Genomic DNA, 17,210 nt, shown 5'->3' on the forward strand with positions numbered 1-17,210 from the left:
TATTTCACACCGTACTTAGTCAACCGCGCTAAACAGAGGTGCGGGGGAAGGACAACAAACTAAACACAAAAAAGCAGTTCTAAATAAATAAGTTTTCAAACTTGATTTGCCTTCCTAATATCGGAAGAGCGTTCCAGACGGCCGCAGAAGTGCATCTGAAAGCACGCGATGCAATGCCCATCTTTGTCCGATGGTTAACCAAACGCCGCTGCGAGGTTGATTGTAGTTTGCTTGATGGCTTGTGTTCCTTGACGAGATCAGCAAGTTATTGTGGTTCATTTATGGCTAGAACTTTGTGTGCAATGAGTGCGACCTGAAAATGTTCAGCAATCATTCGCGCCTGATGCTTGGTTGCCAAGTTCATGGCATAGGGCCACTAACCACTACAGTTCTCCACCACTGCTCACATACTTGAGATACTGTATTTGTTCGAATTCAATAACCAAGTCACAAGGTTTGTGGTTTTTATCAGCTTACATAATGTGGCCAGAGTAAAAAAAAAACATGATTATGAATTAGCTGCCAAAAAACGGGCTCATGTTTAATTAAACATTGTCTTTCACAAGACAGCGGTTTAAATAATAAACCACTAACATCAACGGAGGTCAAAGTCCAATAGACTGGATTTCAAAGAGTTCAACATAGACGTTCTAAATGTCTGGCAGCAACGTTAATAAAAGTAAGCAGTTACTGGAATTAAAAAATAAAACCACGATCATAGAGAGCCAAGCACACTTTGGGACAAGGCGGAAAATGATTCGGTCTCTGCGAGTGGCGCCAGCCTCAACCGTCTGCAGAGTTATCTGTGTAAACGCTCCTCCGATTGGAACGGTCGGCTACGTATGGTGCGAAAGAAGTTCAACATGGCTGTGTGAAAAACACCGGTTCTAAAACACCAACGTAAAGTTCCTGTAAAAAATGATGCTGAAGGGTAAAATGTCTAAACCAGGGGTCGGCAACCTACGGCTCCGGAGCCGCATGCGGCTCTTTACGGGCTGCTTCTTGACAATATGTACGTGAGTACAGTATGTACTCAGATGCATTGCGGCTCTTGAAATACTGAATTTTGTACCGAATTGGAAAGAAATGGCTCTTCTTGTTATTTTGGTTGCCGACCCCTGGTCTAAACGGTTGTTATTTTTTTCCGAGCTGGTACAAATTGGCAGACTTTATTATTTACAAATGCGAGCAGCAAGGCTCAGAGATCCACTGCGCAACCGTGAATACGTGCGCAGAAGGCTCGTGAATGTTTTACAGACACGTTCGCAATAAGCTAACTCATTAGCTACCCGATTAAGTTCCACACATGAATAGTTCATAACAACAAAGCATTACTCCCGATAATATACAGTACAGGACTTCTCTATTAGCATACCCAAACAACCATTTTTTTATCTTCTTGGTTATTTCGGTAAAGTCACGTAGAAGGGAAATAAAAAAATAATAAAAACATTATAAAGTAATAAAAAATATATAATAATATGTTATGTTTTATTTTTATTATTTTATTATTTCCCTTCTACGCGACTTTACCGAAAGAACCAAGGAAATGAATCCCTGCAGTCACGAAAGCTTTAAATCGACATTTTTTTAATATTACAGTATTTAGTATGGTAGAGTGCATGTAAACGTTCTGTAAAAGCAGCAATCGTTATTAAAACATTCAATTGTCATGGCCTCAGGTTATGAACTACCTTTGAGCTCTGGAATCCCGTTAAAAGAGAGGCATGAGAGGGTGGACTTTCCCAGTGCCCAATTGTCACAAAGCCTAAATATAGGCCTGGAGCATAATTGCGTAATGACCTTTCGCAGACTCGCTCAGTCAACCTGCCAAACTGTGCTGACCTTCTGTCGTTCCCCTAATGCATTGCCGCGGAGCTGCACGCTTAAACATGACAAACATATCACGACGATATTTATGCAGAACACGTGTTTTGGTTATTGTATAATTGTGCATATGTATGTGCATGTTTCACTCGAGGCATAAATACCACGGACAGGTCACATGGAGTTCATATACGTATCACCATATGTATGGTACGCATATGAATGGGAGACAAAATCTGAATATTTTATTTATACTCGTGGAATCGAATGAGCTATGAAGCTCTTCTTCAAAGATGTCCAGAAGTGGTTAGCACACTGCGGTATGAAGCAGGCAAACCGAAGTTGAAATCCTCTCCATGGCTAACATCAGTGATGATATATCAATCAGTCCTGGGCTTCCTCTTTCGCCGACCCATGAAGACCAGTGTGGTGAAGTATGGGCAGAAAAAACCTAATCCCTGACCCCATGCGCAGAGCCTTTTAAATCCAGCAGTGGATTGACAGAGAGCTGCGTTTTTGTCCCCTTACATTGCAGAAATACTGTATTACAGCACTCTATGTGAAAGAACACAGCCAAAACATTTGGCATCAAAAATAGTAGTTCTCAAACTTCACACTAGGGTAATATTGACTTCATTTGTTTTATATGGATGTACTACAGAAATCCTATATTGTAAAATAATACATTCCTAGTACTGTACTGCATTGGTAATAGCAAAGCTTTAAAGTTTAAAGCATTCTCCATGAGACTTACGCATGCAAGGTCTTTCTCACGATCTCAATCCAGCAAAAGCCAAATAAATCTCACGCATTTCTTAGACCGCGAATACCACAGGAACGGGGGCTTAGGCACCAGGGCTTAAGGAACGCGGCTGGTCAAGCACGTGGGCATGGGGCATCGAAGGCGACCCGCAGATAGCAGCATTCAGCGTCGCCCCTCATATGCAAGGCTTTCGTCCCACATAGGAAACAAAATTTAAATCCCACACCTCCGATTAACACGGTTGGCTACCTACCCGGTGTGAAATAAGTTCCATATACATACGTACATACGTGGTATGAGCCAAACATCTCCCTCTTGGAAGAGATTCTCAAATGCTGTCCTGTACTTGTCGGGGTTCTACTGGGGTAGATAATGGACGCACTTATTGTCATATTTGCATGATAAAATCCACAAATGTAATGGCAAACGCCCACCACCCCGTCCCCCCAGTGGAAACTGAATGATCAGGTTCAAGAAACTGTGAGATTTCCACTCACGCCCACAGTCCTCTTCCACCAACTTGCGTTTTTTTGAAAATCGGCTCTCGCATAGACTGGGAGAAAGGCCATGCGAATTTCACGCACTGCCCTTGGCTCAACTTGAAAGCGACATATTGTACAGTAAAACTGCAATATGATACCATACTGTAGTCCTTTATTTACGCAGAGTCTGCACTGAGCTTTAAACACCACTGTGCAGCATTTCAGAACGGTCCTGCTTGAGATCTTTTACCAATTCCTTTTTTCTCGTGGTACTTTTGCTTGCGGGAGTAAATTGGAGTGTTACTCTCATAAGCCATGAATAATGTTATTGCTAACTGGGGCCCATTGCCCGAAATGACACTTATTATATATTTCCATTTTAAGAGAACAGCATTGTTTAAAAAACAAGTGTTGAGTTTTTATTTGTGCTGTGCACCACTGACAATGCAGTGTCACCAAATAATTCAATAATGCATTAGGTCTGTAGCTATGATTGTCTTTTTCCGTGTACAGTAATTAGACTGCACAGAGAAACACCTCTGCATATTAAGGGGTAACCTGTAACTACATGCACATAAAAATAGAACTATTGTATGTACGCAATAAAACGGAACTGATAACGTCGCAGCCCTGTAATGTCTTGCTCACGCAAGAACGTTGCAGCCCTCCTGGCAGAAGGGCCTCCACTAGAGACACTCTAGAATCAGGGGGCCCCAACTCCCGGGCCGTGGACCGGTACCGGTCCGTGGCCTGTTAGGAACCGGGCCGCACAGCAGCAGCAGGAGGTGAGAGCGGTGAGTCCGTGCGTGGCCCACCCATTGTTTTATTATTTACCACTTCCATCCGCGCCTCTTTCCCGCACTGCGCACTTGCCTCAGTCACACGAGCTGCTAACCCCTAGTAGCCACAATGAGTAAAACACAAACGTCGCTGGAGAGCTTCTTTGAAAAAAGGGGAAAATACCCAATGATGACCCCCCCCCCGGTCCGTGAAAAAATTGTCTTCCACGAAACTGGTCCCTGGTGCCAAAAAGTTTGGGGACCGCTGCTCTAGAGGGTACTTGGCCTACTCTTCCACACTTGCCAGATGCTTTAGAAGAGACGGGAGTACCCACACTTTACCCAGCCATACGCGACCTGCCAATTAACTCATTTAGTTTGTACCCATTTATCCTGCAGGGGTGGGGGAGATTGAACAAACTTGTGCTGTACTTTTGTTTGAACTGTTGCTCTGGGAGATTGAACCTGCGAAAAACTCTGGATCGCATGTCCATGCTGCTTACCATGATTACACCGTGGCAATTTCCCCTGAATACAATATACATGTTTTAAGCAATTGGTAACCATTACCCCAAACCTCGTGACCATCGTTATCACTGCATCCCGTACAAAGTGCGGTAGTTGCACTATTTACGTGTAAATACACAATTTAGTGCAGGTTTACATCAACTGCACTTCGCGTATAGGCGGAGCAGTGTTACCACAACAGAGCACGGTGAACCCAGCGGCCTGGGCTTGATTTCCGGCCACCACTAACATCAGCGGCGAGCAAAATATCAAATGACCGTGGGCCCCCCCTTCGCTATTTCGCATTGACCAGCACGGTGAGGTATGACGAAAACTCTTAAATACCGGTGCAGCACGTGGAGGCCTTCACCAAGCGGGGAGCTGATTACAATAAATGTTATATTTCATCGACCGCACGTGAAAAAAATCCTTTTGTCGCCATAAAACCCACAAAATAAAATGTTTTGTATCTGTACATACATCTTATATGCAGCAGCTCACACGACCCCCAAATATAGCCACAGAAAAGCCAGCAGCACAGTTGTGCATTGTAAAGCAAATTTATTATTTAATTTATACAGGGGGACATTTGGGGCGTGGGGCCCCGTGGCTGCCAGTGGGTTTACAAACTTGACTGCACAGTCCCGACTCTCTCTGCCCAGACTAAATACAAGCCCTACATTGTCGTCGCGCGCCTTAACATTCGCTTCCTGCCTGTCTCAGCGCAGTTTCCCTGGGAGGTGCTCATGACCTTGCACCGCCTTAAAGAAGTCGGGTTTGGCTGCATACTCAAACACGGCCATGGGGATCTTCACAGCGTGTTATTTTCCTTCGGGGGAATTTTTTTTTTAATACTGCATGAGACTTCAGGAGCTCCAGATGCAACGGAGACAGAGGATGCTGAAACGTAGCAGCGCGTAAGAACACTTTTTGTGCCACTTCAAAGGACTTGCACGCTGTGAATCCACACATTTCACACTGCCACGGCTCGCTATTAATACACGCAGCAGCAGCAGCAGCTGTGTTGCGGTCAATATCAATTAGCAAAATCACAAGGTGGGCAAACATTCTGTGGAAACAGCGGAGGGCTAGAGGGGAGCAAAGCTTGTCAGCCGTGGTGGCGCACACTTGCGAGCCCGATGTTTTGGAGGCGACCGGCGTGCGAAACACACAAACCCATTGGGTTGTGAGATGGCCCAGAGATGGCAGCACGTAAAATGGGTTTTTAAAATTCATCTGCGGAAGAGTGATTTTGTTATCCCCCGTCGTGTGAGTGGGTTTTCCCTAGATAGTCTGGTTTCTGCCCACATGCGCAAAAACTCAAAAAGAGAACTGGCCAAAAATCCGATTGCGGAGCCCGACAGAAATGTTTTTATTGCGACTTTTGTGGCTAGAAGCCAGACGTTATTATGGAAGTTAATATGAAATGATTGAAAGTCAAGTTTCATTAATGTTACACTATCAAAGACGGTTCTCATAATTTAATGACAAGAATTATTAAAATATTTGATATTCTGCAAAATAAACCTCCATTACACTCTATTGAATACCGTGTAATGAATACACTATGTACACAACACTACACGGATAACACGCAGAAATACAACATGTCTTTGTGACATATTCCAGACAAGAATATTTACACACCTGTGGACTTTGGTTAATCAATGCAATACACAGAGTTCGCACTGAGGTTAGCATTACCACACGGCTACTGGGCTACTGTATATTGCTTCTTTGGTCAGGTAGTTGGCCGACCCACAAAAGTTCAAATTTTCTCACGGTGGATTGTGTAGCGATCACAGCTACCGCATATGTAAATTAAACACGTAAGATTTCACAGCCAGTCATAAATGAAGTGTGTGTGTGTGCGCTTCTGTGTTGCCTCTGCGTTTTGTGAGCATTTCCTCGCTCCAGCTTTCGCCGTGCACTCGTGAACTACAAAACTCCAGTAGTGGCCGTGTACTTTTCTATTGTGACGCCACGGTGGAGAGATGTTAACTACCTCGCCTGGTATACGGGAGGTCGCGGGTTCGATCCCGAACCTGACGCCTCAAAACAGGGTGCTTCAAAAAAATGTTAACACTTCGGAGAATTTGCAACACGACCACAAGAATTGTGCCTTCGGGCTCTGGAGACCACCTGGAAAAGATTCCAGGCACGTGTTGACAACGATGGCGAACAAGTGGAGACCCTTTGACTTGTTGAAGCTATTAACGTACATTTGTTATCATGCTACAGTCTATTATCCGTTTTTTTACCATCAAAAAGATAGTCCCATATAAGTGTAAACATGTTTTTGAAGCATCCTGTATTTGGAGTTTGCTTAGATTTTTCTTCGGGTCCTTCGGTTTTCCCTCCATATTTATAACCGTGCGTTTAGAGTCTTTGGCTGCTATAGCATTTCTAAAAGATAAATCAATTCGTTGAGCTATCATTGGAAGCCAGGTGGCTTCTGAAAAAAAATAGTTATATAGCTCAGCGGGCTTCACCTGGTAAAATGAAAATAGTTTAGTTTGCAAAAACAAAAATACTTTCGTCTTTTCGTTTCTATTCCTAAATATTTCAATCAAGGCCAGGGGAAGGTAGCGGTGCAGGTCAGTGGGTGGCTCGCACGTCTCTTAGCAGCCCCGATTGTTGGGCTTGTCAACTGCGGTAACCACGGCAGGAGCCTGCACGCTCACCAAGTTATTTCACGACACGTCCAGCAGGCCGGGGACCAGCGACTGAATAAGGGAAAAGAGCGCTACCGGGCAGCCGTGGTGGTCGGGTGGGGGGGCATTGCGAGCCTGGCCACCGTCCCCCCGCCGTGCATCCCATCCGCCTGCTTTTTCAGTTTGCACTGACCGAGCTGGAACACAATGGCTTGCGCTCCCACCCGAGCCCTTTTCCACACCCCCCCCACCCGAGGAAATATTTCATGCGAAACAGACATTCTTGCAAGAGCGACTGATTTGTGGCCATTAATCAAGACTCCTGCATAAATCGAGCCGCAGAGTTGAATTGCACATGTAGCTCTTGGCACTAAACATATCAAGTGCATCCACGTAACGTGCAATTGCTCTGCGCGATTTGCAAAGGTAATGGCGATGCATTTATGGAAAACTGGCATTTTTATTTTATTTCATGACATCACTTCCGGTTTAAGAACTTGCCAACAACACTAAAAACATGTTATATCGCATATAAACAAAGACAAGCCATGTAAAGGCGGCATCTGTAACCATTTAATTCACATTTTGTTTTATTCTCAGATGTTTTGAAGTCGATGCTCAGTTCACATAAAGAAACATCTGCTGTCTGCCAAAAGGGTGTTTGTATTTGGGGGGCGAGGGGAAAAGGCAAGAGTCTATGTTTCCTAAGGCACGAGTCCAGTAGTTCCAAACCTTTGTGGACCCACAGACCACCGTGCACCAATAACATTTAAAAAAGAAATCGTAGAAGCTACAACAGTTCTCTTGACCACTTCCAACAACCTCGCGGAAGTCACCACTCTGAGCCAATGGTTTGAAGGCACTGCTCTATTCAATGAACATGCATGTTTGTAAATGATGGCTATGATAACAACAACACAATGTGAAAACAAACCACCACACGAAAGATAATCATACAAAAATACGTAATTTGACAGTGGACACGTTTCAAATGTTGACAATTCTGTAACATTACGCTATAATTAAGGGTGGAAACGTGCCCACTGTATTGAATTTCTATTGGCCATCGCTATTAAGGTGCACTGGCTCATTTACCTGGACTATTGCCTCGAGGCTGCTTCTTTTGTTCCAGGTGCAATTAGTTTGTGGGTGGGAAATTTAAAAAAAAACTTTATAAACAGTTCTTCTCTTAAGGCCAAGCCCAGTTTTATAGCCGACCATAAACTTTTTAAAAATATCTCTATGAGCCAATCTTAAGATTCAAATCAAAAACAGTTATCATAATACAATCTTAAGATTCAAATCAAAATTAAATACAGTTATTATCATTCGGCGACTGACCCACATATCGTGTATAAAATGCACAATCCTTCATCCTGTGTGTTCTAAAACTAGCATATAAAAGCTTTATCTGGTTCATGTGGCACTCAATCAGAATTATTGCTTGTGCATAAACTTTTTTGTTAAAGGTGTTTAAAGTCAAGGTATTTGTGTATATGTCATTGGTGGCCTACATAACGTAATTTCTATATATTTTTTTTATTTAATGGCAGTTTCCGCGGGACGTGAGGTACAGTATTCTTAAATGAATATAAACCTCAGTTGATCACAGACAACATTGCTGAGTAGCTCACATTATCAAGATTCTTCAGCAACTGCTGCATTATTAAGAATTTATGCAATTTTATATTTTGGGTGTAACCCTTGACTACAACCCTTGACTACTCAAAACTTTTGGGAGTTATTAGATACAGATAACAGGAAAGAACCACCCTAATGTCTGTTACGAGTGCCTGATAATGCAGTGGAGCAGTGGGACAGTGATTATCGCACTGCACTATGAACCTGGGTACTTCAGTTCAATCCCCAGCCGTGGCTTCATACATCACTGGCAAGTGGTGATATCTGAACAGGGCCTAGGCTTCCGCAATCACTAACGCGCACGAACCGGCGGGGTCAACAATGGTCAAACGACCCCCGTGACCGAGAGGTGAGTCCTCAAGATGGTCTTCATCCATTAGTGGCGTGACAAAGAGCTGTATGTATGCATTATTAGACGTGAAAAAGACAATGTTATTGATGAGAATAAGTATGGAATGAACCAATATGATTCTCTACGGCAATGTGCAATTGGCAACGACGTGTGAATGTACAGACATTTTTGTGAATCCATATTTCGATGATGACTTCCTCACACTATGTGGGTCATGGGGGAGTTATTTGACTTTACTTCACCACGCTGGTCAGTGCAGGTTGGGAGTGCAATATATTTTTTTAATTTACTTTACCCAATGAACATTGCGGCTAATGGCCACAAGTTTCCCAGTGCCTTTTGAAGAGCTCCTGAAAAAGCCTCTAAACTTACACAGTGCTGCAGTCCTCCGACTTCCTAAGCTTTTACAAGAATTTGGGAAAACACTGTTTTATTCATGGGGCTGGCAATTAACCAAGTGACTTTAGCGAGGGCTGTCATAACAGCCTGAAAGACCTGGCATCTATAACGCACGACCGAAACAACAAACGATTTTATTGAAACGCACTCACATGTAATTATACCGTTTTGTCTTAGGTGCTATATAAATATATAAATACACACACATTGGACGCTTGTGTGGGTTTTGTATAGTATTCCAAAGATCTAGAGTATATTATTTCAAAAGGCCTACCATGGACGAACGACACACACACACATGCAGTATTTACATAAACAGAGGAAAAATCTACCTCTCTATACTCCTAGACATAGTACAGTACAACACTCTGTATATATATTCAAGAGTCTAGACGCGACATTGTATGAAGTTAAACGAGCACTAACAGCACCGTAGTACATGCTCGCACGCACGCACGGTATAATTTGAAATGTTTCCATAATACGGAGATAACCCGTATGTTCATATGTTTAGAAACCACCACTTAATTAAGGTGTCATAAGTCTGCAAACACCTGTGCCCTTGTTGCAACTTTGATTCACTTAATGTTATGTTTGTTAGAACAACAAATAAGAATTTTCACCCTTGGTCAATCCACTGCTGGATGAACCCAACCTCGCTCCCCGTGGGTATGTCATGTTACGTGCTTGGTTTGACCATACTTCACCGTGCCGGTCAGTGAAGGTGTTAGTGGTTCAGACGTCATTCGCCACTCACGTTAACCGCGTCCGGGAATCGAACGTCAGCCGTGAAGAGTTGCAGTGGACCACAGTGGCACGCCATTAGTTTGTACCAAATGTAATGAATGTTTCATGTTGTCTTCCTGTTGATGTCACTCACCGAAGCGATTCAGTCAAAACGAAACGTTGCGTGTGCCCATCGGAGCTCCTCCGTGCCTTTTAACTTAAATTGCAGCTCATGAAGTTGGGACCGCAACGCACCCAAAACACACAGTCAATGGCCATGGGAAAACTCACGACACACAACTTCTAAACCGATGGCAAACCCAATGGAGTAAACTGACTGTATTAATATCAAATATATATTCACATACACTGCAATTGCTCACATTCCGACTGTTCAGTGCCAACGACACCAAGTAACATAAGCACCTCGCTAACGCGAAGAGATTAAAGACGCTTAATTGGGTTTTTTTTTACACTACTCCTAAAGCATTGGATGTTGCACATAATAAAAAAAATCTATATATGCGCCACCGGTTGTGCACGTTTCAAAAGAGAAACTAGTGGCAGCTGTTCCACATTTAACATTTAACAGCACACACGGCACAAAGTCCCCGACTCTAGTGGCGGACAAAGGAGATTCGTTGCGTGACACTGGCGCAAGACGATTTACAAACACCATGCCCAACTCAGCCAACCAGCCAGCCATAGCAGCAGCATTAGCATGCAGCAGCAGTAGCCCACATGTTGTAGATCTCGAAACTCCACTGAAAAGTTGTTCAAAGTGCTGTGTGCTTTGTATCGTTATAAGCACGCACGCTATGCACAGACACACGTGCGTGTGCGTGTGTTTGACAGGCACGCCGTGAAGTCCCCTACATCCTCACGAGCTCGCTGCATCATCAGCATCAACTCTTTGTGTCCGTGTGTGTGTGTGTTTGCTCGTATGTAGGTGAGACGGATCGATATCAGGTCTGGGCGAAACGGGAGCGTTGAAAGTGTTTGTACGTTGGGAAGTTTGTCGAATACAATCCGTGGTGGTTTTAAAGCCACGAGAGAGTTGTTTTGTCTGAAATCTCGCTCATCCACAACAACAACGAGCGCGTTACTTTGCAATCCGTGATTCCACGCGCTATACTGAAAGTGGCTTTAGCTATTCCTAAAGTACGTATTTATCATATAGCACACACACAGTCTAATATATACACGCTATGCAAGCAGGGCATACAGAACAACATCACACATCCATGCGTGCAGTAGTTATACAGTACTGTAGTTTATGCGCAGCACGCAAAACTCACAACAACTTTGTTACGAGACGATTGTCGGCATTCAACTAAAGTCAAACTCGCGTTTCAGACGAGACCGACCGTGCACGCTGCATAGGAACGACCAAACTTGCCACACAGCCTTTTGCGACCACACACACGCACACACAATCAAAGCAATGCCAGAGCGAGGGGAAGAGAACGGCACGTTGTGGGTTTTCTTTACCATTGTGAGCAGAGGGTCATATCCAGCTTGGAGGCGATGTCGTGGGCATGCCTCGAGCAGCGCATCCAAGGGCTCGAGCGTGTAGGGACGTTCCCTTCTCGAGAATGACGATGTTGTTGTTGTTGATGATGTTGGAGGATGGAAAGAGAGTGACAGAGAGAGACAAGAGGAGCGATCCAGGGGGGTCCTCCACCCAACCAGCACGGCGCGCGGAGCTGAGTGAGCGACTGGGGGAAGCTCTCATCCACAGCGCGCGCAGCGGAGCCGGGAGGGGTTCCCCCCCATCACGGGAGGAGGGTAGGGGGGGTCGCGACGGACGACGGATTTTCTCAGCGACGGAGCCGCGAGGGGTCCCCCTCCCCCCCTCCATCCCCTTACGGGAGGATGGTAGGGGGGGGTCGCGACGGACGACAGATTTTCTCAGCGACGGAGCCGGGAGGGGTCCCCCCCTTCCATCCCCTTACGGGAGGATGGTAGGGGGGTCGCGACGGACGACGGATTTTATCAGCGACGGTGCCGGGAGGGGGTCCCCCCATCATCCCCTTACGGGAGGATGGTAGGGGGGGGTCGCGACGGACGACGGATTTTATCAGCGACGGTGCCGGGAGGGGGTCCCCCCTCTCCATCTCTTTACGGGATGAGGGTAGGGGGGGTCGCGACGGACGACGGATTTTATCAGCGACGGTGCTGATTGGGGGTCCCCCCTCCATCCATTTACAGGATGAGGGTAGGGGGGGATTCGCGACGGACGACAGATTTTCACAGCAACTGAGGCGGGCTCAATTCATCCGGTCGGAGCAAACAGATGTTTGGCACGTCCGTGTTTCACGGCTGTGTCCGACCTGTTTGGGCCCCGTTGTGTGTGAATGGCATCAGTCTGACAGCACGGTGATTAATGATGATGATGGTGGTGATGTTGATTCAAATGTTTTACGTTAAGTAAAAAAAACGTGTTTGTATGTTGAGCTTCTTCTTCCGCAACGAGCGTAGCCAATTCGAAGGTGCGTGGGAAGGATAAAAACAGTAGATGTGCCATGAGCCAAGTTCGATTGCTCATGCGCGGCTAACGTCAGTGGCGAGTGATATTTTGCCACGCCCTGGTGAAGAAGTTTGGTCTGACAAGCCCCGTGACTAACACGGCGCGGGGAAGCGTTTATCCATGAGTGGAGGAGTTTGGAGTTTGTGACCAACTATCACCGCCACCATCACCGCTATCACCACCATCAGTAGTATCACGATCATGCTGCGTTGCCGTCATAACACTTTTTATTCAATGTTGTTTTGGCAACTGAGTCAGATTTTTTTTAGTCATAACCTGACCTCATTTAAAGTCAAATGCAATAATATAACGTATTAATTGATTGATATACGGTACAGTACTTTTATGTTACCAGGTAGGAACCCCAAGCAACGAAATAGATTTAACATACTAATCTGTAACACAACAAACTATATTGTCCCTTATACATTCATCGATGAATGTATAACTTACATTATGAGGATTAGCGTTACAATACAGATGATGGTTTTTGCACAATGTTGGCAACACAACTGCGTGTGTTGTTCACTTTCGGCCAATATCTTGCTCATGTCACTGCTGGCGGAAGAGCTTCCACTAGAGGGAGCTCTAGAAAATCTCCCCCCGAAGGTGTTTTGGTCTATCCTTCCACAATGGCCAGACATCATGGAAGAGGTGGGAGTAACCACATTTTAGCCCATTACACCCGGTCTGCCAATTGGCTGAGGTCTGCCTACTATTGCATTGAGTTGGAAGAAGTGGGTTTGGGGTATTTCGGAAACTTTCGTTATTGCTTCAACTACCACGCCGGGAGTTTAAACCGGTGACCTCTGGATTTCTAGTTTGTTCACCGTCACACAATAGCAGCAGCCGTATTATGCCTGGAAACATTCTAAAAGTGTCGTGGAAATACTCATTCTTGCCCAAGTTCTTCATTTTGCACTGCGTTATTCATCGGCGCGATTGGCACGCGTATCAAAAAAAGGCAACTTGCAGCCACTTATTTGTGGCAAACCCGACGGGGATTGTAAGTCACTGATCCCTGTTCAAGCACACACACTGTCGTTGCGTTTAGCACCAGAATCCATAGTGAAGGCGCAATAGACTTTGCATGTTCACTGCGCACAGCTGGTATTTATTTATTTTCTGGAATAAAACCCTTTAAATAGCTATTGAAGTTTCTTTTTTCTTTTTGGCAAATGACATCCTGCGAAAAAGCCAAGGGCTACCATAAAAATGGGAACAAATCATGCACGGCTGTAAGAATACTGCGGAGTTTCATATGCAGCTTGATCTGTAAAAAACGTATCGTAGTGCGATGTAAAATAGTGTAGTAAAGAATTATACATTTTAGAAGGAATCATGCGAGAATGGCCTATTCATATACAAAACATACGTAGTTTTGTCCTATATTACACCAGTAAAGTATATGTATATACCCTGCAAAGTTGTTTCAACAATATTGAATTGCATTGCATTTGCTAATATTTTTTTTTAATCGTTTGCTTTAAAACTCTTGATGCAAAACATGTGTACATTCTGTAAAATATATTTACGTAATTATATGCTCATTTTACAACCCTTTGGCAATCAACTGCTGGACGATGGCTTCCCCAAAGAATGTCAGTCATCTGGGGGTTCTATCCCCATGCCACCGGCGTTAGCCTTGGCCAAGGAATCAAACTCAGGTCGCCGCGTTCATTGCGCAGTTTCACCAATCGCCGAGCCATAGGAATATGTACACACGTGCAATTAAAATTGTATGTGACAGCACATGTCATGGGACCTGTGTCACTCATATTGACCCAAGATTGTCACTTTTAGCTGTAGTAACCCTTCAGGCGTCCCCACTACAGTACCCGGCCATGCAGGGCTTCGGGGTAGTGGTTGTGAGTTCTCTCTGGTGCCAGGAATGAAGTGGCTTCCACGCGCTCATGCATAACCTTCTGATTTACCAACCCCCAAACACCGTTTTTCGTCTTAGATTATGGACCCTGGCTTAAGCACTGCAAGACACCACGCTACTATTGAAAGAAACATGATGCCATAGGTGTCAAACAAGACACAGAAATGCATAAAAAGCACGGTAATTTGTGCATATGCGTCAAACAAATCTTAAGAGGCTATGGAGTGGTTTTGTCGTAATTAGGACTCATAAATACAGTCGAGTGACCAATGCTCACTGCTGCAAAGTCTGCTTCTGGGACCTCTATATGTGGAGTCTCTCACATCCACATTATGGGGCTCATTAACAAGACACCATGCCACATAACCTGGATATAATGACGCCTTATATATTATACACACTTACACTGGTGGGGGGAATTGAAATGAACCTTCTGATATAAGCTCACTTTGGATAGAGAAAGCACACATTGCCTTTTGCCAGGGGTGTGCTTAAATCCAGATTTGACGGAACCCGTAAACTCCAATCCAAATTGTCTTTGAAATATTATCATCTCATATTTATTGGGTTTCCATTTAAAACGAATTATTGTATAAGTTGTATGAAAAACATTGATACATGAGAATGTGTATTTGCATCGCAAATAATAAAATGCAATGTTCTTAACATTTAGTTAAATAAAACACCTTAGGACATGTATGTATGTATGTTGAACTTCTTTCGAACCATACATAGTGAAGACGATTTAATCTTAAATAAGCCTAAAGTGATGGATTCTGTCTGATTAGAGACAGTAATGATTGGGCACGCTACTGTAAATCATCATCACAATCATTAGCCACGAAGTATCCACTGCTAGATGAAGTGCTTCTCATTCAATTGCCGCCTCTCCCAGTCAAGCAAATCAACAAATCGAGCTCCTACACGCGAGCTGATTCCATCCCTCTACCTCCTTCTCTAAAAACGTGAGGTAGGCATACTGAGATTTGGTATTCATTCGTTTTAAATGCTGCCTCAACCATTTAGATATTTAAGAAAACAAGGGTAAGAAAACTGACTTTTAAGAATTACAGATGAAGTAGCATCGCATCACGTGTATAGAAATTGTTGAGAAGGAACATTGGGAACAGAATCATGGAATATTTAGAGAATCAATCCAACATAAGCAAGCTGGGTTTAGGAAAATGTATTTTTCATGGACCACACACATATTATCCATGAATTATATTTTTGAAAGATGTTTTTGTAAAAATCATGGTGAAATGTCATATATATTGGAAACCCAGCGATATTTTGGATGACCCACTGTGCTCAGTAATCATGCATCATTGCATTTCCAGAATACTCCTTCAGTAATTCAGTCTGTCCGTACAAATGACAAAGAAACAAGCAGCCAAAACATACACTTTCGATACGGCCTTGTTTTCAGCAATAAAGAAGTTTGATGTATGTGCAGTGTTTACATAGAACTCTACGGTCCTGGCAAAACTAACAAAAAATTGTTTTCCTCTCCCACATTTGTCATCCTGGATGCCGATTTCATCCAAGTAATCATTGGTTGCAATCTTTGCAGCACTAATTTGTGGGCTATACATTTTCCAGCTGATCAGATTAAATCCAGCGGAGATAGGTCATTAATGCTGGGGCCAGGCAGCAATTTATTACGCACAGGAAAAAATGCTGAACAGCCTGTAGCGACGGAAGATTTGAAAGCTGAGGTTTCTGTAACCTATTATACTGCATGCTTCCACGAGTAATTGGGCACACCACACAGTTTAAAGATCTTCCATCTACAATACTTTTCCTCCATTTCATGTCGTTATGTAAACCTTCTCTACAGCATCTGTTTGTAACCGTACTGTACCGCTTCTATTGCCGCTTACTTCTAAAAACACTGCAACGCAATCCAGCTCTTCTTATCCAGCTCTTCTGTGACCCATGGACTCAAATCATCCCCCAGAGCCCAGTGGGCAATGACTCCTATTATCTGCGGCCCTATTCAGACTATCATCCACAATTATCCACGTTTTTTTTCTTTCACCCATGGATAAGTGAAGTTAATTCACGAATAACCCCGCAGATTATAGGATGTGTGATGTTCGCCCACCATATCATCGTCGATAAGAGTTTTACTGTGTGGAGGTGCACGCTTTGTACCATATTCAACAACATGATGTAGTCCATTATACAGTCATGTAATCAAAACAAAGATGCATTGTTGCCTCTGTATTTAAAACAAGTCCTGAACTATATGATATTTAAAATTCACAAGTGAATTCACAAGCGAATTTTAAATATCAATTTAAAATAAAAATGTACAGCCACTTATCAATCCACTGATGGATGAAAGGCCCCTCCAGACCGTGTTGGTTATGGTAGTGGTTGTACGACCGTGTTTCACCACTCTGATCAGTGCAGGAGGGGTCAGGTAAAGGAGGGGTTAGTTCGGATATTACCCACCACTCACGTCAGCCGCGAGAGGGAATCGAACTTCGGTTTCTGAGTTAATACTGTTTGCAGTGAGCCTATCACTGTGCCACCGCTCCTCCGCCCAAGTTAGTATGTACGTATGTTGAACTTCTTTCACACCATACGTAGCCAACCGTGATGATCTGAGGAGCGAAAATAATAAAATAGTTGCACTTAATAATCGCAGATCTGGTTT

At 43.9% G+C, this 17,210-nt stretch overlaps 1 protein-coding gene across 1 annotated transcript in view; it reads right to left on the reverse strand.

Annotated features, from left to right (window-relative positions):
* Positions 1-11,872, reverse strand: part of LOC144723329 (pleckstrin homology domain-containing family G member 4B-like) — a 104,311-nt gene extending 92,439 nt beyond the window's left edge. Inside the window, 1 exon segment of the mRNA XM_078602033.1 lies at positions 11,622-11,872. Coding sequence (XP_078458159.1) covers positions 11,622-11,624 — 3 coding nt within the window. The 5' untranslated portion in view covers positions 11,625-11,872.
* Between the last annotated feature and the right edge of the window lie 5,338 nt (positions 11,873-17,210).

This window comes from Lampetra planeri, chromosome 17, assembly GCF_965212315.1.
Source record: "Lampetra planeri chromosome 17, kcLamPlan1.2.h2, whole genome shotgun sequence".
Lineage (NCBI taxonomy): Eukaryota > Metazoa > Chordata > Hyperoartia > Petromyzontiformes > Petromyzontidae > Lampetra > Lampetra planeri.